The sequence below is a fragment of the Tamandua tetradactyla genome, chromosome 25 (genome assembly GCF_023851605.1).
Source record: "Tamandua tetradactyla isolate mTamTet1 chromosome 25, mTamTet1.pri, whole genome shotgun sequence".
NCBI lineage: Eukaryota > Metazoa > Chordata > Mammalia > Pilosa > Myrmecophagidae > Tamandua > Tamandua tetradactyla.
In genome coordinates this window covers 16726954-16754251 of record NC_135351.1, presented here as the reverse complement: position 1 = coordinate 16754251, position 27298 = coordinate 16726954, and the positions used below count along the sequence as shown (strand labels likewise).

At 33.9% G+C, this 27298-nt stretch overlaps 1 protein-coding gene across 1 annotated transcript in view; it reads left to right on the top strand.

Annotated features, from left to right (window-relative positions):
• RANBP9 (RAN binding protein 9) overlaps nucleotides 1-27298 on the top strand; it is a 113871-nt gene that overhangs the window by 68874 nt on the left and 17699 nt on the right. Inside the window, exons 3-9 of the mRNA XM_077143722.1 lie at nucleotides 4762-4814; nucleotides 9655-9822; nucleotides 14635-14657; nucleotides 21850-22034; nucleotides 24665-24777; nucleotides 25959-26067; nucleotides 26959-27149. Coding sequence (XP_076999837.1) covers nucleotides 4762-4814; nucleotides 9655-9822; nucleotides 14635-14657; nucleotides 21850-22034; nucleotides 24665-24777; nucleotides 25959-26067; nucleotides 26959-27149 — 842 coding nt within the window. The remainder of the gene's footprint in view (nucleotides 1-4761; nucleotides 4815-9654; nucleotides 9823-14634; nucleotides 14658-21849; nucleotides 22035-24664; nucleotides 24778-25958; nucleotides 26068-26958; nucleotides 27150-27298) is intronic.

The following is a 27298-nucleotide window of genomic DNA, read 5'->3' as shown; positions in this document are numbered from 1 at the left end:
TACTAAGGTATCCTTAAATAGTCTTTTGTGAGAATTATTGGGTGGTAAATTTTTAGTTCTTATGTGTCTTAAAATATCTCATTTTGTCCTTCTTGAGTAATGCTTTAGCTGGGAATTAAATTCTAGATTAACACTTCTTTACCCTCAAAACTTCGAACATATTTCTCCATTGTGTTTTGCTGAAAGCTGTTGATGGGAAGAGGTCTACTATTGGGCTACTTGTCGTTCCTTGGTAGGTAATTTGCCTTTTCTCTCTGGTAACTTTTTTTTTTTTTTAATGCTGTGTGATGGGGTTTCAGCATTTAGTTTCTTCACCTTATTTAAGAATGTTATAGTCTTTATAGTTGCTATAAGTGGTATATGTACATACACCGCTTCCTTCGTCTAGTTGGTTATTAGTAAAAGAGAAGTCAGCATGTTTTTCTTGTATCCAGTCACTTTGCCAGAATACCATATTAATTCTAAAGGGTTTTTAGCAAATTCTATGGTTTTTCTGTGTTATATAGTCATATCACCCATATGAATGTAATTTTATATCTTTTAATATTTATACTTGTTTCTTATTTTATTAAATTGTCTTAAATCTCTAAAACAATATCAAACAATTATAAGTATCTCATAGTTCCTGATTTTAATGGAAATTACTTCAGTATTTCACCATTGAATATCTTGTTTACTATGTAGGATTTGGCTAAAAAAGTAATATTTAAGTAGTTTCCTTTCATTTTTACTTTATTTAGGAGTTTTATTAGGAATGGTAGCTAAAATTTATCATATGCCTTCTTGAATGTTAATGTAATCATGGTGAATTAGCCTCTTAAGTAACTGGATTCAGTTTGCTGTTTTATTTAGTTTTTCTTTTTGCATCCACACATAAGTTGAATTGTTTTTAGTTTTCTCATTTATGAACTCCATTTATCAAGTTTGTTATTCATGTCATCCTTTTGAAAATGAATCGGACACCTTAATAATTACCTTTTCCTCCTATCTTTCATGAAAGTCATTTTGTTCTTCTAATTTCATAATGTTCAACTGCTTTTAATTTATAGAGATGATGAAAAAATAAGGTTTATAAGTTTTAAGTTTGGTTTTAGCTGTCTTCCATAGTGGATAAGGAGTGTTTGTTTTCCTCACTCTCCATATAAATTGTAATTTCAGTTTTCATTTCCTCTCTTTTCAGGGATTTTTTAGAGGAACATGGTTTCCTCACTTTTGAAATATTTAGTTGGTTTTGGTTATCTTTATGTTGATTTCCATTGCCTATACTTTCAATCCATGGTAAGTTTTGTAATGTATTTAGTTTTGCCTTATGTTTATACATCTTTTATCTGTAGATTTGTTTATTTATTTATTTTAAATACACCCACAAACACCCTCATTTATTTATTACAGATCTAGGTCCCCAGTTTTTTTTCATGTACCAGTGTAGTTCTCCTTTATCACTTCATTGTGGTTTGTCTTTTTCATAACACCTACCCAAACGTAATTAGGTCGTTGTTTGTTTGCTTGTTTATTGCTGTCTTTCCCACTGGCATGCATGTTTTATGACGCAGAAGCTTTGCCTTGTTCATGAACTTTATATTTTTAGGCTTCAGGTTAGTGGTTCATATAAAATAGATATGCAATTAGTATTTATTGAGCGAATAAACGAATGCTTGTCTCTAAGAAGACTTAGAATATCTTGTGTTTTGACGTACAGGGAAATGATCTTTTGGGATATTCAGTTACTATTGTTAACAGGCAGTATTTAGTTAACTTAGCAATGTTTTTATGATGACATCTTAATGAGGCACTTCACTACTGAAGTTTTTGGTGCCTGCCAAATAGTAGATGATCACTAAACATTTGAATTGATTATTTTCTTACCTGACTTATAAAGCCAGTACTTGATATGATATTTTGAGTTGCAATAAAAATAGACCATTTACATGCTAAGCTATCTCCTCATTTCATTTATACTTGCTAAAATTAGGAGAATAGCAACTTTGTAGTAATTATCACACACAAACAAGATCATGGGGACTGACTAAAAGGTGAATTTACCAGGCCAGACTGCTGTAGCCCTCTGGGTCTCTAATTTATTTGTGTCTTCAACGTAGGCAACAGTGATAAGACATAAATGCTGAAGGTCTTAGAGGCCATATATCATTAATTCTATTTTTATTTAAATAGACCTTTTATTAACTCTTTCTTGCTTTTTAAACTAGTTTTTCTCTTTTCACTATGATCTCTTCCTCCTGCTCCAATCCGCCCTATTCCTTACTTCCAGTGTTCTTTTTTTGAATAAGTTTTTTTTTTTTTTTTTTTTTTTTTTTACATGGGCAGGCACCAGGAATCGAACCCAGTCCTCTGGCATGGCAGGCTAGCATTCTTACCTGCTGAACCACCGTGGCCCGCCCCAGAGTGTTCTTAAAACCACTATAATGGCTCTTCTTATCTCCAGCATAAAGAGCACCTCTGTTCTGGTCACGCAGTTCTCCCTGTTCTTGGCCCTGCCCACCTCTCCCTGCCTACCACCTGCCTACCTCTGCTTTCCTTCCTGCCCATGCTGTTCTCCCTTGTTCTCTAGAGAGGGCCCCTGCTCTTTCTCAGCTGTCTCTCATTTTATTTTATATTATACCTAACATGCCGCATGTGTCTCTTACTAGCGCTTATTATCCTGTGTTGGTATTATTTTCAACCCTCTCCCTCGGTGCATCTAAGGAATGCTCTTATCACTAATGAGAGCTCTAAGGCAGGTAGGTTCTCGGACTGAAGTGGGTACTGTAGATGGGAGTGTGCATAGCTGAAAGTGTGTGTGTGTGTGTGTGATTGCTTCCATGTGGGTACCTAGAGAATCATTGTTTTATTGTAATTATTAACCCTTACCTTCCTCTGTTCTCTGGACTCATTAAGGATATTAGGTGTTAGCATATAGTGGACTCAAAATAATTCTTCAGATGGAGCTATAAAGAGTCAGTGAAACTGGGTGCACGGGTGGTTCAAGTGGTTGAATGCTTGCCTTCCATGCACAGACCTGGGTTTGATTCCCAGACCATGCATTCCCTACCCCCCCAAAAAAGAGTCAGTGAAACAGCCTGATTATTCTTTTAGAAGCATCTTATTTTGTGTTTACTCATTGATAGAGAAAGAAGAAAGTCTGGAGAACTGAGTCAATTTGATATAAGTTGACTTGAAAAATTTGGAGAGAGCTATATTAGCTCTAGGTAATAAAAGTTTGTTGGTGAGTTGGAGTCATCAGCAGACTATTTATTAGTATAAGTTTTGTTATATCTCTTGTTTCCCTTGAGTTCTGTGGTCCTTATTTTATAGACTTATTTAGTGTTTGGACATTTTATTGCTATTATTACACTTTTATAAAAAATAAAAATGTGGTTGCTCTAGAGTATGATGTTTTACTGTTTGAATCCTGCATGTGTAGAATCTTACTTTTTTTTAAAGTTGAAAGTTTGGTTTTGTTATTTCTCAAATTTAGATACCCTGTTCTTAATGTATGTATGGCAAAAGACTTCAGTGATGTTTTTCAAAAATATGTTATATGCTTATAAATCAAAGTTTGATCATTTTGTTCACCATAATCTTATTTGTAATTTCCATGTAATTTGATACTTTAACTGAAGTTTTTAACATTTATGAAAATAGAAAAAGCTGTAGGGTTGATAGAATTTAATTTATGAAACTGTACTCATCTTTAAATGTTTGAGAAATATAGTGAGATCTCACAATTTTAAGGGTGCTCATAAAGGGCAATTTTGAATCAAAATTAGCAGTGATTAAACTAGTCTTAACGCTGTAATATATACTGCCCTTTCATTTAAGAGTATATATTTTGGAGTCTGAATTGTGGACCTTTCATTTATTAGTGCTGTACTGGGGGAATACAGTTGTTTAATATCACTGTTCTTCTCTAGCTAGGGGAGTTCATATTACCTCTTACAGATATTCAGAAGAGTAAATAAGATGATATAAAGGTGTTTAATTAGCTCTTTATTCAAAGAATGCTTTGAGTAATGTGTTCAACAAATGGTAACTATTTAGGGTGATAATTTTTCAACTTCCTTTTGACTCTGCTTTTGTCTCTAATTTTTGTATTTGAAAACTGTGTATGAATATGATACATGTGACAACATGGGATGAACTTTGAAGACATCCTGTTGAACGAAATAAGCCAGGCACAGAAAGACAGATCTTGTATGATGTCGCTTATATGAAATACCTGAAATTTGCAAATTCATAGACAGATATTAAATTATAGTTTACCATTGACCAGGGCATAGGGAGAAGTGATATTATTGTTTAATGGGTCCAGAGTTTTTGTTTGAGGTGTTGAAAAATTGGGGTAATGAATGTTGTGATTGATAACACAAAATTGTACACTTGAAAGTGGTTAAAATAGAATAATGTGAGTTGTATATATGTTACCATCATAAAAAGTTTAAAAAAAAAAAAACTGCACAGGAAAATGTGGTCCACATAAAGAAGCTTGCTGCCTTACCAGGAAAGTGGTGGCATAGTGGACATTTTTAGAGATAGCCATTGTTCTGTTTTCTAACAAGAACTAAAATTTTTGCTTTTCTCCAGAGAGCCATGTCATTTATAGCTTTAGCATTCTTCTGCAATTTTGGTTTATATTAGTGTGGTTTGAGAAAAAGTGAAACCATCTTACTCGCATATAATCTTGTGAATGGGCAACCAACTTATAAAATAACTTAAGTATACATATGAATATAATCACCTGTCTGTCTTTTTCTCTTTTTACAGTTACATGGGAATTGGTCTTTCTGCTCAAGGTGTGAACATGAATAGACTGCCAGGTATACCTGTAATTGAATTATATAGTATTGTAGTTGTAATCTTACAGCTATGGCTAGCTTTTTCTGGTTAATAATTTCAAATAATAACTTGAAATAGTTAAATATATTGATTTTCTATATTTTTGATTGTGAGTTTAAGTAGAAACTAAATGGTTTTTATAATTATTAATAAATTAAAATTTTATTCTGTTCAGCAAAACATATAGCGGATATACCACATGTTTCTTTTTTTGTTTTGATGTTTTTGGTATTTTTAACTTCTAGTATATTGTCATATGACAGCTTTAAATATTATAATGTAGTAGATTCTGGTTTCTTCCCAACACATTCTTGACTTTTTAAATCTGTCTTCTATTGTTTAATGTTCTGAGAATGTAGGCTAATTTTAAATGTAAACTAAGAAAGGTATGAATTAAGATGGCACAGCTGTTTCCCAGCACTGTTACTCAGAAGAAAGTGATTCTTGGATTATCTTCACTGATATTTTGTTTGCTTATGTTAAAATTTGTATTTGTGATGTCATCAATATGGCGATATAAAGCATCTCCTGGAAAAGTATTCCCTCAGCATCAACTAATAAAAAAACAAATCCCACTTACTTAGAACTCTGGAGTATGATAGAGTCTGAAGGACTCCACAAACACTGTACTGAAGAAAAAGAAAAATAATCTCTAAGATGAGATAGTAGATTTCTGTCTCTGGACACGCCATTCTGGATCTTATACCACCCTGCCACACTCCCCCTACCCCAGTCTGGTGCCCCTTGGAAGTCTTGCAGAGACAGCGTGGGCCAGGTTCCTCCAGCTAGGGATGCAAACTACAAAGCCACTCGGGCGGCAAGTTTGAATCCTAAACATATCCAGGCACAGGGACCCAGGGCAGGACAAGTCAAGTTGTTCTGCATACAAAAGGGACCCCAGGGGAGAGGGTGTGGAAAGAGAGAGAGAGAGACCTTAGCAGATCTGTTGGCAAAAGGTATCCATATTCAGTTTCTGTTGTCTGGACTACCTAAATCCAGAAAGACTTTTCTGGAGTGACCTACCTTTCTATATTGATCCCACCAGGCTCCCTAGGGCAGGATACCCTGTCAGGGAAGAAACCAGAGGTAGAAAAGTGTCACAGAAAAAAAAAGATGGTGATATTAAACTGTACTGCTGTAAGACAGGTTGGGGTCCCATACTGAAAAATGTAAGGGAAAGGTGACACTGGACAAGGGAGAGAATTTACATAAATCATAGGAGCTGTAAAGAAAATTCTGTACAAAAATAAACAGAATAGATCAAGATTCCCAGAGAAGGAATAGAGGAAAGGAAACATTCTCCTAGAGGTGAAACAATAACACAAAAAGTTAAGTCTTAAAAATTGTGCCATATTTCCAGGGCAAGAATCGTTGAAGAAGAGCTGAAAAGATCTGAACAGGTAAACACAGGCTACTCTAAAAGGCCTTGGAAGAAGTTAGATCAAGGGAAAAAGAAGAGCCTTAGCACAGAGCCAATCAACAATGAAGCCCTAGACAAGAGGAAGAAATGGACTTCAGAGTTAATTCATGAAGATAATCATATACCTAGATGTCAGCAAAAACTTAAAAGCTATACTAAGACCCAGTCAAGGGAACAAATTAAACCTTCAGAGGAGACAGAATTTAGAATAGCTGATGAAAGAAGCTCCTACAAATCTCCTAAATCAGTTCGAGGAGATGAAGGAAAATGTGGATTAAGAGCTAAAGGATATTAAGTAGTCAATGTGTGCCCATAAAGAATATGAGAGTATAAAAAGAATCATACCAGTAATTATGAGTATGAAAGGCACAATAATAGAGACTAAAAATACACCAGAGGCATAATACAACAGCATATTTGAACAGGCATAAAAAAAGAAGAAGACAGGACAATCAAAATCATACAGTCAGAAGAGCAGATAGAGAAAAGAAAGGAAGAAAGTTGAGCAGTGCCTCAGGGATTTGAGTGACAGCATGAAGTGTACAGACACAGGCATCATGAGTGTCCCAGAAAGAGAAAAGAAGGGTAAAGGGGCAGAAAGAATGTTTGAGGAAATAATGGCAAAAAAATTTCCTACTCATATAAAAGACATCAATAAATGTCCAAGAAGGGCAGTGTACTCCAAACAAAATAACTAATAGATCTTCTCTGAGACACATATTAATCAGAATGTCAGATGCCAAAGAAAAAGAGAGAAATCTGAAAGCAGCAAGAGAAAAGTGATGTGTCACATACAAGGGATCCTCATTAAGACTAAGTGCTGATTTCTCATCAGAAGCCGTGGAGGTGAGAAGGTAGTGGTATGATATGTTTATGGTACTGAAAGAGAAAAACTGTCAGCTAAAAATTATTTATCTGCTAAAACTCCTTCAGAAATAAGGGACGGTTTAAAATATTCAAAAATAAACAGAAACTGAGAGTTTACAAGAGACCTTGCCCCACAAGAATTATTTAAATGGAGTCCTGTAGGCTGAGGCAAGAAGACAGGAGAGTGGCTTGGAGTTGTGTGAAGAAATGAAGATCTTCAGTAAGGTTAACTAAAAGGATGAACGCAACCCCCAGTAGTACTATGTAATCAATATACAGCTATACTCTTTGATTCCTGTAAGAGCCAGAATATAATTGAATTTTTAAAAGGCATATTTCCTAGCAGTGAAAACACAAAATATAAAAAAGTAGTGTGGGATGAGATCAACATAAAGAGGAGAAACAGGGATATGGGAGCAGAGAAGGTATATGCTAATGAACCTAAGTTGGTACCTGTTCAAATTAGTAGGTCATAGGTATATATTATGTAATATAAACCTCAGGGTAACCACAAAGAAAGTATTTTTACAATATACAGAAATGAGAAAAGGATCAGTCATACATCACAAGAAATCAGCTATACAGAAAAGGAGATTGCAATAAAGGAGAGGAGAAACAACAACAACAAAAGACATGACATAAAAACCAAAGGATATTATGGCTGACCGGGAAGAAACATTCCCTGTCTCATCCTATGAGCCAGCGTCACCCTTATACCAAAGCCAGATAATGGTGTTACTAGAAAAGAAATTACAAATCACTCTACCTTATGATTATGTAAAATCTTCAGAAAAATCCTGACAAAATAAATCCAACAAAAGAATTATATACTACAGTCAATTGGGATTTATCCCAGTATGCAGGAGTGATTCAACATAAAATCAGTTAATGTAATACACCACATTAAGAGAATGAAGAGGGGAAAAAACACAGGCTAATCTCAGTTGACATAGAAAAGGCATTTGACAAAATCCAGCACTCCTTGATAAAACCAAGCTAAAAACTAAGAATAGATGAAAACTTAACCCAACATATCTGAAAAACCCACAGCTAACATTGTACTTGATGGTGAAAGACTGAAAGCATTCCCCCTAAGATCAGGAGCAAGGTAAGGATACTCACTGTCACTACTGTTATTCAACATTGTACTGGAAATTCTAGCCAGAGCAAGTAGGTAAGAGAAAGAAATAAAAGGCATCCAGTTTGGATAGAGAAAAGTAAAACTTTCTCTATTTGTAAGTGGTATAATACTGTGTATTAGAAACTCCTGAAAAATTACAGCAGAGCTCCTAGAGCTAATACATTCAGGAAGGTGTGGGGTAACAAGTATCCATCATCTGATGAATGGATAAACAAATGAGGTATATACATATGGTGGAATATTATTCAACAATAAAAAGAATGAAGTCCTGATATGTGTGACAGCATGGATGTCACATTGCATAAAGTAAGCCAAACACAAAAGAACATATAATGTATGATCTCACTTATATGAAATAATTACAATAAACATAGAGTTACCAGGGCCTGCATTGCGGGTAGAGAATGGGGAGTTAGTGCTTAATTTGTATAGAATTTCCATTTAGGTGGATTGTAAAGTTTTGAAAATGGATTGCATGTATAGTTTACAGCACTGAATTGTATGTGAGAATGTGGATAAAAGTGGAAATTTTAAGTTATATATATGTTACTGGAATAAAAACTAAAAGATAAAAAAGGGAAGGCTTATGTAAAGATCTGTGAAATGATGAGAAAAAGTTAAAATTAAGGAAACAAATGTCAAAAAAATTGATATTTGGGGAAATTTTTTTGAAATCAAAAGCAAAACAGCCAGTATACAAAAAAGGTATAATGCCTTGAAAAAAAAAAAAGAAAGAGAATAAAGAAAAGGCCAGTATGTTTATCATCTAATTGTAATCAGATTTGTTAACTTGGCCATACTTTCAGCATTCCTTTAAGTTATACTTGAAAGAGGGTTTAAATGACGTTTTTAATTAAAATTCTGCTTTAAAAGTAAGTGATAAAATACATGTAATTATAAATTTCTTAATGTACCTGTAATTTAGTGCTGTCGGACGATGACAAACTGAGTTTTATATTTGGATGACAACTTTGAAAACTTGCTATTATTGGACAGGATGTAATCTTCTAACATTAAAATGTGTTTTTGATAAAACTAAATCAAAGCAGAATTCCTTTGGTATATTTGCAAACGAATATGCATGAAAAACTTGTCTTGCTGTGGATGTTGCATGTATATATATATATTTTTTTCTGGTAGGAGTGCTTTCTGTTTAATACATGTTTTAGTGTTGTGTGTGGCAAATTTATTTTCTTTTATGATGTAAACATGATTTTAATAAGTGGAAAATTATGTAATGTGAGTTTTGAAAATTTAAAATGTACGTTTGTAAATTGACCCTCTGTACTGTCTGCTGTACTATTCTGGATTATCTGGTTAAAATCTTAGTGAATAAATCTAGTACACAGGAACCTTACTTTTCATTGTAACTCTACTGTAACTTTCTTTTTAGGTTGGGATAAACATTCATATGGTTACCATGGGGATGATGGACATTCATTTTGTTCTTCTGGAACGGGACAACCTTATGGACCAACCTTTACAACTGGGGATGTCATTGGCTGTTGTGTTAACCTTATCAACAATACCTGCTTCTATACCAAGAATGGACATAGTTTAGGTACTGAGATAATGTACAGCATGCTATAACCAGATATTTGTAATTGTATTATTATGTAATTCTCCTTTATAGCTGGATGCCTCTGGAAATGGTTGCTTTGCTCTTTCTAGGAAGAAGTTGGGGAAATGGTTGTATTACATATAAAAGAATAACTGTAGAAATAATCCCCAGATTCAGATATTTATTCTGTTAACAAATGCTAAAAATTTCCTCTTTGCTTTGAATAAAACACTGTGATCGAGTTCTGTAGGTAACAGATGCTAAGAAAAAAGGGCTGTCAGTTCTAGGATAGAGCAGAGAGCAAAAACAGAGAGAGGAAAAGGTTGATAGTACCAAACAAATAAAGGCGTTTTACACACCAAAATGATAATCCTACAGAAAAAAAAAAATGATAGAGAATGAGGACCACAAGTTAGTGCTGCGAACGTTAGCAGAATTAAAACAAGTGAATAATAGTGAAGTTTACAAGAATAAAAGGCAGGTAGATAATGAGAAATAAATATATTGATGAACATGAAGAAACTTATATTTTGACTAGCAAGAAATTAGGGATTTTAGATGAATTTGCACCAGTAGCACTTCAAATTTAAAATTGCATGTGGTTGTTATATTTTCTTTCCTCAGAAGTTTTGTTTTGTTTGTATTTCTGACAGTATAAGGGACAACAAGACTGATGTAAAAAAGAAAAAAAAGACTTTCTGTTATCTTTAACTGTTTGAAAAGTCCTTGGTTTGTAAGAAGTTATTTCTAATCCAGTAAAGGAAAGAGTTTGCTAGCTGCTGGAATATGATATACCAGAAATAGAATGGCTTTTATAGGGGGAATGTGTTAAGTTGCAAGTTTATAGTTCTAAGTCTGTGAAAATGTCCCAGTTAAAGCAAGTCTGTAAAAATATCCAAATTAAGGCACCAACAGGAGATTACCTTCACTCAAGAAAGGCCGATGAAGTTCAGGGTTTCTCTCTCAACTGGAAGGGCACATGGCAAACATGGTGACATCTTCTAGCTTCCTCTCCAGGCTTCTTGTTTCACGAAACTCCTTTTCTATCACCAAAGGTCTCTGGCTGCCTGGGCTCTCGTGGCTCTGTTGTTCTCAAGCTTTTTCCAAAATGTTTTCTCTTTTAAAGGATTCCAGTAAACTAATCAAGACCTGCCCGAAATGGGTGGAGTCACATCTCCCTCTAATCAAAGGTTAAAACTCACAATTGGGCAAGCCACATCTCTGTGAAGATAATCTAATCAAGCTCCCAATCTATGGTGCTGAATAAGGATTAAAAAGAAACAACTGCTTCCACAAGATGGATCAGGATTAAAATATGGCTTTTCTAGGGCACATAATCCTTTCAAACTAGAACAGGAAGAGAGGCAAAAACTAAGTAGTCTTGGAAGGCAGAAACTCCAAATTTGTTTATAAATTGTATTTTTTGTTTATTTTTACTTTTTGTTTTTATTTAGTTAGTTCCTAAATAGTATTTTTAAATTAGATTATAAATAGTATGATTAAGCATAAATAGATAATGTTACTGTAGTAAATTCTAAATTTCTGGTGCATTGGTAATAGTTATTCTTTTTTGGTGTCTTAACATACTCCTAATATAACTTTTATAAGTTTTTCATAGTCTAATATTTACACTCAGCTTAAAACATTTACCTTTCTTAATTTTGATTCTTAAGTACATCTGTGCTATCTCACTTAATTGTCTCGGATATACAGGAAATACTTATATTTTCATCAGCAGAAGAACTATGACTTGATTTTTGTGGCCAGCAGGTTTCCAGTAGGCTACAGCCTCTTTAATTTATTTGTTGTTGCTCCTCTGGCTTTGACTTGTCACAGCAGTTAACAGGTATAGTCTTAGTCGGTTTGACTGACCAAAACAGTTTCCGGTCTTAAATTAAGACAGGAGAAATCTGCCTTTGGGTGTGACTCTTGGTTCAGAAATGCGAAAGAAGCTTTTTAATTCCAATTAGTCTTTTTGACAACTTTTCAGACTTTCCAGAGAAGTTATTTTAATTTTAGGCGATAGTGAAATCATAGGTGATGTGATGTTATTTTTTCCTATTAGATTTTCATGGACATTTAAATTGTTTATTTTACTTGAGTAAGAGAGGTATTTTTAAAATGTAAGATGCTTCTTAAAAAAAGGGTACCTAATAATGGAAACACTTCCTAATTCTTAAGTTTGCTGTGTATTGAGCATGTAGAGAGGTAGTTTAACTGTATGTTTAGAAGGTGGGTTCTCTAGTCACACTTGCCTGGGTTTGAACCATTTCCTAAACCATTTGACTTCAGGCAAGTTACTCCACATTCGTGTGTCTTTCTCAGTTTGTGAAATAGGATCATTGTGATACCTTCCTTGTGAGGTTGTTGAGCAAACTGAAATGATGCATGCAGAGTTCTTAGATTTTTGTCTGGCATGCAGTGAACACTCACTAAATGTTATTATCACTGTTTGCCAGGCACTTGACTAGATGGTGGGACTGCAGGGATAAAACTTCAGTGAGCAAAAATTATTCCTTTAGAACAAGGGTCAACAAACTAGCCTGTAGGCCAAATCTGCCCTGCTGCTCCCTGTTTTTTTAAATAAAGTTTTGCTGAAAACAAGCCATACCCACTAGTTTAGGTATTAACTGTGGCTGCTTTCTTGCTATAATGACAAAAGTTCAGTAGTTTGTTACCAAGACCATTTGACCTGCAGACCTTAAAATATTTACTATCTGGCTCTTTACAGTGAAAGTTTGTTGATCCTCTAGTCTGTATTCTAGTGTCTAGAAGTAAAATGCCATTCAGTTAGTATTCCTTTGTACCAAATGGATGATTTCTGACCAAAAGCTGATACATCTTTGCTTTCTGTCCTAGGCAGTGTTTTCAAAATATAAATTTACTAACCATAAAAATAGAAATGAAAAGGTTTTTTTGTTTTGGAGGAGATAATTAAGGGAGAAACATTACAGTATATAGATAAACTTAATCTAAAAATATTTGGACTTGGCATTCATTTGAATAGCACTTTTTAGAAAGCTTTTTGACTAAAATGGGGAAATCAGAAATATAGAAAATTATTTTCTGTGTAAAATTTAATTATAACTTTAAATTGTTAAGGTGGCATCTTTTTGAGTATGACTGTTATATAGGTCATGGTACCTGTACTTGGCAGTGTTCAAAGATGGTAATCTGTGGGATTAATTTGGGTTTGTCATTAGTTTTTGGTAGAGTGAGGATTTCAATAATTACTATTAAAAGGATTTTTTTGTTAAGAATATAAATTGAAACAGTCTTAGTTATAATGTTACTATTCAGTGCAAGAAATAGACATCTTTGAGAAAAATAATTGATTAGGCTGCTATTATGAAAATGATAAAATTGTATTGTATTATTTTATTAAAGTGTTTTCTTTCCTTTCTCTGTCCTTTTTAGTTTTCTGAAAATTTTAGAATAAATTTTCATATTTATTTGGCTCACAGTCACTGTACCCTCTGTGTTAGTAATGAAGCTAAAAGTAATCAGTGTTTTACTTGGGAGGGGGAGCCCTCTAGGTTTGCTTTCCTTTTGACAAGCCGACATGAATTTACTTTGTATTTTTGGTGGTGCGTGGTCTGTGAATTGAACCTGGATTTCCCGCTTGGAAGGCAAGCATTCTGCCACTGAACCACCCATGCACCCTAAAATTTACTTGTTTTTAAAAGTCCTAAAATCAGGGCATTACTAAGTACAAAGCACTATTTTTATTCATTTTTTAAAAAATATATAAAGCATGCATGTTGCCTCTTTACTTGTTTTAATGAATTGAACCAGATAGTTCTGCTTTCTGTTGGTATAGCACAACCACAGAGGTATAACACTCAAGTGGAACGAGACCTTAAAGGTAATTTAGTGGAAATTCCCTTGTTTTTCAGATATTGATCAAGACTGTAGAGGTCTTGCATGCTGGTGTGTTTTGTTTATTCTCATGTGAGTTTAGACTGTAAGAATTGAGGTTAACAGACTCACTGGCATCACTCTCCTATTATTTATTCTAAAGCTTTTCATCTTTTTAAACATGTGAGGTTCTACAGAAATTACTTGGTTCATTTATTATATTATTTTCAGCTAAGTAATATATTTGAAAATTTGGAATATTATTGTCATCACTTTGGGATGCTATTAAACTTACTCCAGTGATGTAACCAGTGCTCCAGCATGTTGGGAACAGTAGGGTGTTGAAGTTGCTGTGAAAGAACATACTCTTTTCAGCCGTGTAATCTTTATCTTTTTGAAGAAGGAATCAATTTTTTTTCGGAGTTGCCAAAAACTATTCAAGAATATACTTTTATAGAAAATACTTTTTAAAGCAAAAGTACAATATTTCCCCCCTTTTCACCTTTTACTACTGAAAAATCCCTCTTTTCCATTCACCGACAAATATTTAAAGCTAAATCAAGATGAAAAAGGTTCAGTGGGGGGGTGTGGAAAAAGCAGCTTGGGGGTTATAAATCAGATGTGACTGTTTTGCAACCAGTTTTCTTTATGTGGTTTCTAATGTAGTTTTGAAAATATAACTAAAACCATTTCAGAAATACTTGAAGGCAGCGTAACAGAAATAAAAATTTACGTAAGAGAACCAGATTGTTGATCTTGAGGGAGGACAGTGTCACTCAGACGTAAGTTAGTGTTGTTGAGAAAAAAATTAGTCCTGTTATTTTATATTTAGGTTTTAAATTTTTTTCCTTTTCTTCTTTTGGCGTTCTTTACCTTCCTTTTAGTGAGAAATTCAGCTTGTCACCATAGCCTTTGAAAAACAGCTTCTAATGCCACTTTTTTTTTCCCCCCCAGGTATTGCTTTCACTGACCTACCGGTAAGACATAATTATTTTAAAAGCAGTTTTTCATTTTTTTATTAAAGTATTAAAAAATTAGTATTAAGTAGGTTTAGAATGCAGTTTTATTGATATTTATTAAGTTAATATGCCATGTATTGAATAGAGATCCTTTTTCTAGCCGTCCCTGGTTGTGAACCTTCAAAAATTAAGCTTCATTTTGCACTGGATCCATTGGGACAAGGGAATTTTGTAGCTGCTAAAAACGAATCAGGATGTGTACTTAAAATACACTATTTAATGTCACTATGTATGTACTCATTCAAAATGTGTTTATTTAGCATCTTTGGCCTTTTCCACAACAGACTGTACAATAGTTCTAGTCATTTATGTATTTGTTCAATATATAATGTATGTCTACTATATGGGAGATTCTGTGCTTGGGATATATCATTGAACAAAACAGATAAAGATCTTTATCCTCTTGGAGATTATAGTATTGAAGCTATGGGAGACAGACAATAAAGAATGCATTAAAATAAATAAATTATAACATATTTGAGAAGGTTTTATACACTGGGGGAAAAAAAGAGTAAAAAATAGACCATGGAAGTGCCAAAAGCAGGACATGGTGTTGTACAACTTGCTTACTTTTGAAGGGGAGAGGGCGTTTGCCAAGTGGCCTTGTAAAGAAAGAGTGTACCAGACAGAGGCAACCATTGGAGCAAAAGCACTGAGGAAGGGACCCACCTGGCTTGTGTGAACAATAGCAGGAAGTGTGGCTGGAGAGGAGTAGGGTTGAGTCTAGAGATCACGGGGGTGGGGTGGAGCACCAGTCATCTAGATCTTGTAGGACTTTGTAAGAACTTGGGTATTCAGAAGTATACTTCTGTATGGTGTGTGAGTGTTATCTCGATAAAACTGTATTAAAAGAACTGGGGCATTTTCTCTGTGAAATACAAAGATTTGATGGGTTTTAGTTGTCATGATATGACTTCAGTTTTTAAAAATCACTCTGACTGCTGGTTGAGAAATAATGTGCTGGTAGAATAAGGGGAGAAGCAAGGAGAGCTGTGAGGAGGCTATTGCAGGAATTCAGATGGGAGATGTGGGAAAATGGTCTGATTCTGGATACCTTATTTATCAAATCTAAGACTATCAATTGTAATATGCATGATATATAACACTAGGGGGAAAGAACTAATCAGCTATGGCACAGTGTTTTCTTAACTGAGAATTTTTATGATATACCTACTGAATATCTCTTAGGATTATTTAGACATAGAATTTTTTTTTTAATTGGTATTTGTTGCGCACGAAAAAGGACGAGTTAAACAATATAAATTGGTTAAGGTATTTATTCCTCTAACTTCATATCCAAGTCCAACCTTACAAAGCACTTTTTAGAGTTGATTGTCCATGGTTTTTTACATGGTACTCTCTTCTGTGCCAGTAAGAACACTGGTGAGACAAAATTTCTTGAGAGTTCTCCATTAGACCCCTGGGAATTTTCTTCCAGGCTGTTGATAGAATTATGCACATTTTGATGCTGTCAGTTTCTTAATATTACCAGAAGGTATTAACTAAAGATTTTTTTGACAACAACTAAGATTCTGATATTCCTTTGTCAGTTGGTCCTGTAAGCGGCTCATTGCCAAAATTGTATTGTGGGCTGCAGTTGTCCAGCTATGTCATCAGGAAAACAGTCAAGTCCCAGTGGTTTTCAGTGAGCTCATTCTTTAACAAGTTCATAGATGTGCAGGCAGTGACAGCTGTATCATGGCAGCTGCCTGACCAATAGTGATTTCAAGGTGCCTTCAGTCATGGCAATCCATGTACATTCCAGTTTTGGAGATGTTAAAAAAATTATGTCCTTTGAGAGAGATGATAAAAGATTCAAAGGCAGAGACTAGAAACCTAATATATAAATTATTGTTATTCCTAAATAAAATCCTGGGGGAAAAAATAGGAAAAATCAAAGTTATAATAGGAAATAACTTTGCTAAGCCAAAGAAAGTCTGATATCTGCAGATCAAAATTGCTCACCAAGCATTATTTAATAGGCAGTAATGGAATGAATATCTTTTTGAAAAAAAAAAAAAACGGTAGGGTTTTACCTTAAATTTTATACCAAAGTAAATTCCAGATGGTTTAAAGAGTTAAATGAAAAAAATTTTTAAAAAGTAAAACATAATTTTGAAAAAGCCCGTCTCGTATTTCTCAGAAATATGAGAATCTGCTGAAGGATTGAATGTGGAGTTGTGAGAAAGAAGATCTGCCTTCATATTTTTGACCTCTGAAAAACTGCAAGGGTGGAGATTAAGTTACTATGGAGAAGACTAGAGATAAGCAAGTTTTGAGGACAAAGATGAGTTCAGTTTTGGATATGTTAAATGGAGTTGTCAAGTTGGATGATGGATATATGAGCTGAAATTTAAGAGAGCCTGGGCTGGGAGTCATTAGCATTTAGGTGTTATTTAAAGTCATAAGACTGGAGATCAACAAGGGAGTGGGTATAGTCAGAGAAGAGAAATGGACCAAAGCCTGAGTCCTTGGCCCTGCCAAATTTAGAAGCAAAGAAAAATAGAGAAGAAGCAGTCACTGCGGTGTAGGAGGAAGACCAAGAGTTGGGTGTCCTGAAAGCCAAGCAAAGATAACATATCAAAGAGGAAGGAGTGAATATTTGAGTCAAATGTCAGTGATACAAGGACCAAGAATTGACCATTGTGTTTAGTAGAGTGGGGGTCATTCATGGCCTTGACATGAAAGATTCAGCCGAGTGATGAAGAAACCTTGATTGGAGAAGGTAAGAGAAGATATAAGAAGGAAATTTTATGGTATGGATAACTGTGGAGGACTTTGGCCACTTTGGGGAATAAAATAATGGCAAAGGAAGGGAAGATAGTAGGTTTTTTAAAGGTTAGGAAATGCAGCAGGATATTTGCAGGTTGAAGTGAGTTAGTAGCAAGGAAATGTTACTTTAAAAAAAAATTGGGAAAAAGTAACATAGTGATCATATCCTCCTGTGTTCTAGTTTGCTAGCTGCTGGAATGCAATATACCAGAAATATCCAATCAAAGGCATCCAGGGAAAGACACCTTGGTTCAAGAAGGCGGATGAAGTTCAGGGTTTCTCTCTCAAGTGAGAAGGCACATGGCAAACACAGTCAGGGCTTCTCTTGGCTGGAAGGGCACATGGCGAACACAGCGTCATCTGCTAGTTTTCTCTCCTGGCTTCCTATTTCATGAACCTCCCCGGGAGGCATTTTCCTTCTTCATCTCCAAAGGTCACTGGCTGGTGGACTCTCTGCTTTGTGGTGCTGCAGCATTCTCTGCTCTCTCTGAGTCTCTCTCTCCAAAATGTTTCCTCTTTTATAGGACTTCAGAAACTAATCAAGACCCACTCAAATGGGTGGAGATATGTTGTCCCTTAATCCAGTTTAACAACCACTCTTGACTAAATCACATCAACCAGGGAGATGATCTCATTACAGTTTCAAATATACAGTATTGAATAGGAATTATTCTACCTTTATGAAATGGGATTTATATCAAAACATGGCTTTTCGTAGGGGGCATGCTTCCTTTCAAACCAGCACATCCTGGAATAGGCAAGTGGGGATGGGACCATGCATATAAGTGTGTGTGTGGTGGATGTGTGAGGGGAGCTTCAGCTTGTAGAACATTGTGATGTCAAATGGAGTAAGAGTATACAGATGTAAATGCTGGGAGGTAGGTTGATAAGGTCTGACTGTTTCAGAGGCTTTGTTAAGTAGACACAGTTTTATGTGGAATTGGTTAAAGGGCGTGGTAGCTGATGAGTCTCTCTCTCCCTCCTTTCCTTACTCTCACTCACTCACTAAGCATGTAAAACCACCTTGTCAGAGTGAACAGTTCTTTGTTTTTCATTTGTAGATAGTGATAATCATTTGGAAAAGGCTTATTTGGTTGTAGGCACAATGACTGTTTTTGTGCTACCTTCTAATTTTTTGCCTCACTTTTGAATCACCAGTTATGTTTTTTCCCTTGTCAATAATTAACCAGTGGTGATAATTTAACTTTGCAACAGTGGGTAAGGTAGTTGTCATAGTGGCTGTTGTAGTTCCTTTTCATAGAGTTGTTCTGAGAGTATTTCATTTTTATGACTGAGATCTTCTGGGATGCACATGTGCTATATAGTTCCATCTACTTAAAAAGGAAGGAAAACGTTAGTCATTGCTCCTTAAAGGAAACATCAGACCAGTGTTTGTATGTTATGTACCTGTGATCTCACTAGCCAGATGCAGCATTGAATCCTGGGAGAAAATAGATTTGCAGAAAAACCAGTTTACCTAGACTGTGTTATAGATATCATGAAACAGTCCTAGGATGTGTTTTACAGCTCTGTAAACCTTAGATGTTTTTCAGAATAGTCTTTCTTTCCCAAATGTCTTTATCTACAGACTAATTCGGTTTGGGATTAGGTAAATTCATTTTTAAATATAATAGAACAAAACTGTGTTTTGAGAATATGGATTTTCTTGTATAAATTTCTCTTTTGAACAATGTCTAGATTGGAAATAAATTTAGTATATTTTTATCTTTCACAGGTTAACAGAAATGAGATCTATTATTTTTTTTTTTTTAACACAGGCAGGCATCAGAAATCGAAACTGGGTCCTCTGGCATCGCAGGCAAGCATTCCTGCCTGCTGAGCCACTGTGACCTGCCCGAGATCTATTTTTTAATTCTTCTTTTTAAGTTTTTTATTGTGAAATATAACATGTATACAAAAAAGCAGTAAATTTCCAAGTGTATTTAAAAAAAATAAGTAGTTATAGAACAGATTTTAGTTTTGTGTGGGTTACAGTTCCACGATTTTTTGTTTTTTCCTTCTAGCTGCTCTAAGATACTGGACACCAACAGAAATATCAATATAATGATTCAGCAGTCATATTCATTAGTTAAATCCTATCTTCTCTATTCTATTCCTCCTTCTCTTCGAGTAACATATGCATAAAAGCAATAAATTTCTAAGTATATTGCATCAATTAGTTGTAGAACAAATTTCAGTGAATGGTATGAGTTACAATTCCACAATTTTGGGTTTTCATTTCTAGCTGCTCTAAGGTAATGGAGGCTAAAAGAAATAGCAATATAATGATTCAGCAGTCATACTCATTTGTTAAACCCTTACTTTCCTGTATAACTCTACCATCACCTTTAATCTAAAAGATTAAAAAGAATTTTTTAATTCTTTTCATAAAGATTTACGTTTTCATATTTTGTCTAGATGTACACAAGCAGGAATGATTTTTTTAAGGAACTTTTCCTAGAAAACATTTAATAATAGATCGATAACCTAGATACCTGCAGCTACATGGATGAACTTTGAAAACAGTGTTCTAGGGGGTGAGGGTAGTTCCGTGGTAGAATTCCCGCCTGTCATGTGAGAGACCTGGGTTTGATTCCCGGTCCATGCACTTCCCGAAAACAAACAAGCAAGCAAACAAAACAAAACAAACAAAAATAGTTCAACAAATGGTGCTGCAATAAAGGAAAAAGAATGAAATGTGACCCCTGCCATGCAGCATACAAAGGGAAAAAAAAGAAAACAGTATTCTAAACGAAAGAACCCTGTCACGGAAAACCATGTATTGTATGATTCTACTGATCTGAAACGTCCGGAATGGTCCTACCCATAGGGGCAGAAAGTAGATCAGAGGTTATCAAGCGCGTAGGGGAGGGGGAGAAAGAGGAGTGATGACAAATAATGGGTATGGAGTGTCTGTTTGGGGTGATGAAAATACTCTAAAATTAGTGGTTATGGATGAAACTGTACCCTTTTGAGGGCTGTTATATTTTTAAAAATCTGTAATCTAACAAGTTAAGAACTCTGTCTTTAAATCCTGTTCCCCCAAATTTTTCAGTTTTAAGGCTGAGTAAATGGTATAAAAATTATATTTAGTTTTCAGTGAGCAAAACTTAACACTATTACAAGTTTTTTTAAACTCTTAAACAAGTAATACATAGTGTTAAATATTCAGATAATAAGGGAAATGTTTGTAAATATAGAAATGTACGAAACAGAAGTTCCTCATAATCCCAGCCTCTTTAGATATGATGATTGTTTTAACTTGAGTGAATATCCGTCCAGACTATTTCTAAACATAAGTAAGCAAGCAAACATATATTATTTATATGTCCATTATTTAGATATTTAGAAAAAAGTTAGGATCATAGTATACACACTATTCTTAAAGATTACTTTCTTCATTTATTAATGTGTATTGGACATCTTTCTGTGTCGGTATACAAGTTTTTTACTCTGTTCTTTCTACTTTTATAATATCGTATGAATGTACTACCACAGTTTATCAACTTCAAGACGCACAGTTTTCCATATTTCAACATTTCTGAAATGGGAATGCATCTTGGAATCTATGAGCTATCAGGATTTAATTGGCATTGTTTTTTCTTAAACCTATAATTATTGAAACTTTAGGTTTGCTAAATGTATATCACCTATTTATGTACATTCCTTTTAAATTTTTTTGCCATAACAAATGTATCTTTGTATATGTTTTTTTACCCTGTAGGATTAGATTCCTCCATTGAAATTGCTTTGTCATTTTTAATAGATATTGTCAAAATGTATTTCTTAAAGGTTGTTTTAAATTTCTGTAATTAAATATATGTTTCATGTGGATGAGAAGGTTTATTTCCTTTCTCTTTCCTTTTAAAAGGTATCCCAAAGATAAATGAAAGTTCTGAATGTAAAATAGTACATGTCCAATTAAGATTCTACTCTGTGGTCAATAGCTTTTTTAACAGACACTTTCTAGAAATATATTATACATAAAAGCAGTAGTAGTAAACCTGAATTATGTGTTTATACTTGAATCTCCGTAACTACATTATGACATATTCTTGAAACAGGAATTGTGCCTACTTGTTAGAAATACAATGCCACAACGTATGCTAAATATGATCCCTGAATAAATAAAATAGATGGCATAGGTTGTTTTATATATTTTCTCAATGGTCAGATTCCACGAAGTTTTACTTTTCACCCAGTATATAATGTATTTAAAATCATTTTTTAATGTTTTCCTTTATTAATATTTTGACTGAGATTTTAAAGTAGCATCAAATGAATTTGTAGTCCTGTTCTTATAAAGATAGCATTTGAAAGAAAGAAATGTCTTAATATAAAAGGGATAGCCATTTAATGAAATATATTTATCTTACAGCCAAATTTGTATCCTACTGTGGGGCTTCAGACACCAGGAGAAGTAGTCGATGCCAATTTTGGGCAACATCCATTTGTGTTTGATATCGAAGACTACATGCGAGAGTGGAGAACCAAAATACAGGCACAGATAGACCGGTTTCCTATTGGAGATCGAGAAGGAGAGTGGCAGACCATGATACAAAAGTAAGAATGAAGAAATTTGAATTGACATTATTCAAAAGTTTTTTTGTTAAACATTTTTATTCTTCTGGTATTTGCAGAATAGGTTTTTACTAATTTATACCTAATAATATACCTAAGATTAGATATAAGAGATTATACCTAATCTCTTTACAAACAGTAGTTTCCCCCAAGTGTTTAAACAAAATAAGAAATAATGTTTGATTTGGAAACATACATAAAGAGTTGTAATTTATCTAATATTAATTGGATGAAAGAAATAAAGTGAAACTAGCTTGCTTAGATTAGATTAATCCCTTTGTTATCCTTAGTAATAGGATTTAATGATTTCCATAGGTTACATGATTCAGTTAATGTCAATGCAAAAGGTAAATTCAGAGAGCTATGTAGAGTGTTTAATTTAGGATTTGTGGTTTTTTTGGATAGGAACTTGGCTCTATAGTTCAGTAGTTCACATGTTTATGAGAAAAAAAGAATTATTGCTTGGTAAGAGTAAGCATCAAAATAATGGCATAGCTTATATATTGGAATACAGACTTGATATATGCATTTTGCATTTCAGGATTTGGCTGAATTTTCAGTTACTGGGACCCCCTTTTTTGTTAAATATGTATGTATTTTGCATGTAGATTCAGGAAGATTATAATTAACCCCATTCTAAATAAGAAAATCTGACCAAGCTTCTAGCTTAAAGAATTTTAAAATATCTTACTAATTAATTTTAATGCCACTTACTTGTATATGTTATTATTAGACATTTAAGAGAAGGTAAAGGGAATGAAGGAAGACTAAAGAGCAATGAATATGGAATTAAGATTTCGAAATGCAGGATAAATCAGTAGGATTCAGTAATAACAGTGGTGGAGGATGGCCTGCAGCAGAGCAGAAAATGAGGTCAAATAAAGGTACTATAAAATGAAAAACTTTTATCTCAATTTCTTTTTTTTACCAAAAATTTTCAACCTGTTTTATTAGGGATTTTTTGTTGTTGTTGTTTTGTTTTGTTTTTTAAAAAGGAGAATTTCATTGGAGGTTAATAGAATTCCTATTATCTGCCAACCTTTTAGACTGTAGCTTTGCTGAAAGGCTAGAAATGACACTGTATGTCATTCATACCAAATGGTAGCTCTTAAAGCTTGAAACAGTATAGATGTTAAAATTAAATACCATTTACATTAAAAAAGTCATCTTCACTATTGTAACCTAACTCAAGAAAATAGCACAAGTTCTCAGATACCATCAGTCCAACACAATTCATCTTAAATGTCTGTGTGAATGCTTTTAATATTATTAAATTAAAAAATCTAAGAAAACTGTATATTTTAGAGGGGGTGGTGACTGAAAGACTTGATTCTGAAAATAGTTTCTTCCTTAGAGATATCACCTTGTATTATAGAGCCTTGACACTAGCGTGTTGTCCATCACTGTTGAAAGAATAGAGAACCCTTATTCAAAATCCATACTTGCCATGAGTTTAAAGCTAGGATGGGTTGGTTGCTCTCCTGGGGGTCACATCCCTTTAGCCCTCTAAAAGTGGTTGCCACTGAGCATCATGCCAGGATAGTAGTAGAGGAAATACTGTTTACCATAATCCTATAGAATGGTTCATTGAAGGACTCTACCCCATTCTCCACAAAATTGATACTCATCAGCCTCCTAAGAGTCTTCTTCAATTTAATTTGAGCAATTGGATGAAATAAAGTGAAAAATCGGATTCTTAGAGGTCTTTTCTCCTTTACTCCCCTGCCCGACTCTTCCCCAAGTGAAGCACTGCCCTGGCCGTTTCCTAACCACTACTGCCTTAGGTCTTTAAGTAGTGCTAGGGGAGGCAGGTTTGCAAGCTGAATATTTGGCTTAGATATTGTTGGTTTAATAGTTTAACTACATTTTGTGAGTAGATGTAAATCTGTGTTTTGACCACTTGGTGGCTTTTTAAAAAATGAAGTTGTGCTCTGAAATTGTATAAATCCCATATTTGAAAAAATGAAAAAGTCATCATGTTTGCGTAATTAACCTTCTTGTGTAAGAACATACTGACTGGTTTAGATTAAGAACGCTGATTCCAATCAATTGTTTTTATTACCCCCATAGAATTTGCTCTGGAAGAGTTTGTCTGGGCTCTCATTAGTATTTCTTCTGTTCACACTTTATCTCATCGCATTTAACAAAGTAGGTAAAGAAAGTGATTGAACTCTGAAACACAAAGAATTAATCACTTCTGTTTAGATGTTTTTACTTTACAAAATGCAAATACTTTACTGGGATAAATCATACAATAAGGATGAGACAAGTTGTGGCTGATAGAATGGACTGTAACGATGAAGAATAAACAGGAAAGGACTTAAGGGTAAAGGGGTACAGAGAATCAGAGTCATTTTGTGTCTTTGATTCTTTAATAATGTTTATTTTAGGGAGAGTAGTATCAACAGAGCATTTGCATTATCTTTTTGGAAATTCTACACAAATAGCACAAAATGATTTTTTGGACTTCAAAGCTGAGGTTCTTAGCCTTAATTGTTTCGAGGAAATAGGTGGGTTTTATAACACCAAAACAGATCTTGCTTATATAAACTGTAGTATAAAACATGTATTCGCTTGACTAAAAGATGTGTATTTCTTCTTTTTATTTTAAGAATGGTTTCATCTTATTTAGTCCACCATGGGTACTGTGCCACAGCAGAGGCCTTTGCCAGATCTACAGACCAGACCGTACTAGAAGAATTAGCTTCCATTAAGAATAGACAAAGTAAGGATCCTGTGGTGCATGGCTAACATTTGTTTTCAGATTATAGGTTTGGGCACTTCATTTTTTAGAAATTTCCTTTTTTAAATTAAAAAATTTTCAAGTATATTAATTTTAAAATGATGCCTCTGAAATTTATTTTTATTGTTACCTTTGAAGATCAGTTCTTCAAGAAATCACATAGCTATGCTAGAGTTCTGGGTTTAGAGAGAGATAATTTTGGAGCAGTAGTTGAAAGAAATGTCTTTACCATTTTCCTTATAATTAAAAATGTTTTCTTATGCTTTCAGGAAGTAAACATTTTACAAAAAAGCTTTTCTTCATAGTAAAGTAGTCCTAATTAGAAAAGTGGAGATAATATAAGAATGAAATTTGAGTTTAAATTGTTATCTAAGTTTGAAATAGTATTGATCATAAGTATTTATTGCTCTGTAGTACCAAGTGCTAATGTGGCCAGAGTGAGAGGGCCTGTTCTAACAAGGGCAGGTCAGCATGACAGTTGTTCTGCAGTTTGTTAGCCATCCCAAAATTGGTACCGTTAGTCCATCAGGGTGCGGTGGACTTGGTGAGACTATGGGGACTGAAACAAAGCGTGATGGGTTAAAAGCAATTTTTTAATAGATCAAACTGCTGTGATAACACTTGTTACGTTGTCTTATAGCTAATGATATGCTTGTCTTTGTTGCTGTTTTACAAGCTCTGAAGAATAGAGATGATCACTTACTCATTCTGTATCCTCCTCTAATTTAGCAGATGGTTGACACACCGAATGCTCCGTGAATGTTTAGTTCAAATCTTACTCAAAAGCTAGCATTCTTTTTAATCCTGGTTCAAAATGTCATTATATTTGATAAGACATTTTGCATATTATTTCTTTAATCTGTTGTAGTCTTTTTATATTCATGTTTGAAACTTCAGCACTGCCTTACAGGTTTTTTCTTATGTTACTTGTCTGTTAGTTTGTGGCTTTTTAATAGTTTGTGGAAGTAGTTTTTCTAAATTTTTAGTGTCTGAAATTTTTCCTGGATCCCTCATGGAAACAATGATTTTAGAAAAAGAAATGGAAAACGATTACAATAGTTTATTTGAAGTTATTTTACTAACTCCACCCTTTTTTTTTGAGGATCTACTAGGTTTTATTTTTATTTTCAAAAGATAATTTTTTGCTTTCTTTTTCTGAATAGGAATTCAGAAATTGGTGTTAGCAGGAAGAATGGGAGAAGCCATTGAAACCACACAACAGTTATACCCAAGTTTACTTGAAAGAAACCCTAATCTCCTTTTCACATTAAAGTGAGTTTGTCTAATAAAATGTTATATTTATTATGCATATCATATATATATATCACATATGTATGTTATATACAACCAAAATCATTTTCATAGTTTTAATGTTTGTTTTACCTTGTTTCAGCTATTTACATATAAATTTGTAGTAGGTATATTTAGGTAACTTTTGTGTTGAACACGATAAGCCCCTAGCATCTTTTGCTATGTGTTTGCTCTTTTATCATTCTATCTCTGTGCTTGGAAATGTGAAAATCTTAGTAAGAAGATGAGGTAACAGTTTTTCTTTCTAAAAAATTATATAGTAAGTCTGTCACATTTTTTAATTGGTCTTTAATCTTTGTTATGTTAAAAGTTGTATGTTATTAAGCTTAAGATAACAACTCTTAAAGCAACAGAAACCCTCTGTAAGCCATATGTCAGAATTGTTTTGCTTTAGCGTAAAATTTAAAATGAGGCCTATTTTGGGTAAGAGGTGAGGGGAGGCAATTGCTTTCTATCATATGCACATAAATGTCCATCAGTTCTCATGTACTACTGATTTGCTGCCACATGCAGCCATTAATTTGATTAAGTTATTTTTAGCTGAAATAAAGTCCATTTAAATTTTATTTATTACAACCACAGATAGATGTTTTTCAAGTAAATCTTGATTAAAGGAAACAAAATTATTGGGGTTTCTTTTGCATTATACTCTCATTTTTCTGGGGAAGTTTAAATTTAATGTTAAGGAATACAGTATTTGAAACTGTATTTACTGTATTTAGCTTACTATCTAAATACCAAACTTATTGATAAAAACAAGTTCTTAAAATTTTTCATCTCAGAAATCTGTTACTGTTAAATAAGAGGCCATTTAAAGATTATTTCCAAGCAAATTTTTCTTTTCTCTTTTAGAGTGCGTCAGTTTATAGAAATGGTGAATGGCACAGATAGTGAAGTACGATGTTTGGGAGGCCGAAGTCCAAAATCTCAAGACAGTTATCCTGTTAGTCCTCGACCATTTAGTAGTCCAAGTATGAGCCCCAGCCATGGAATAAATATCCACAATTTAGCATCAGGCAAAGGAAATGCTGCACATTTTTCTGGTGAGATTCAATCTTAGGACAGTATCTTAAAATTTTTATTGTTCTTTATAATTTTAAACAATTTTTTTTTTTAATTTAAAATTTTCTGGGTAGCTTTCTTGCAGATGTGTATGCTTGGTCTCAGAATGTTCTGGATGAAAAATTATAGG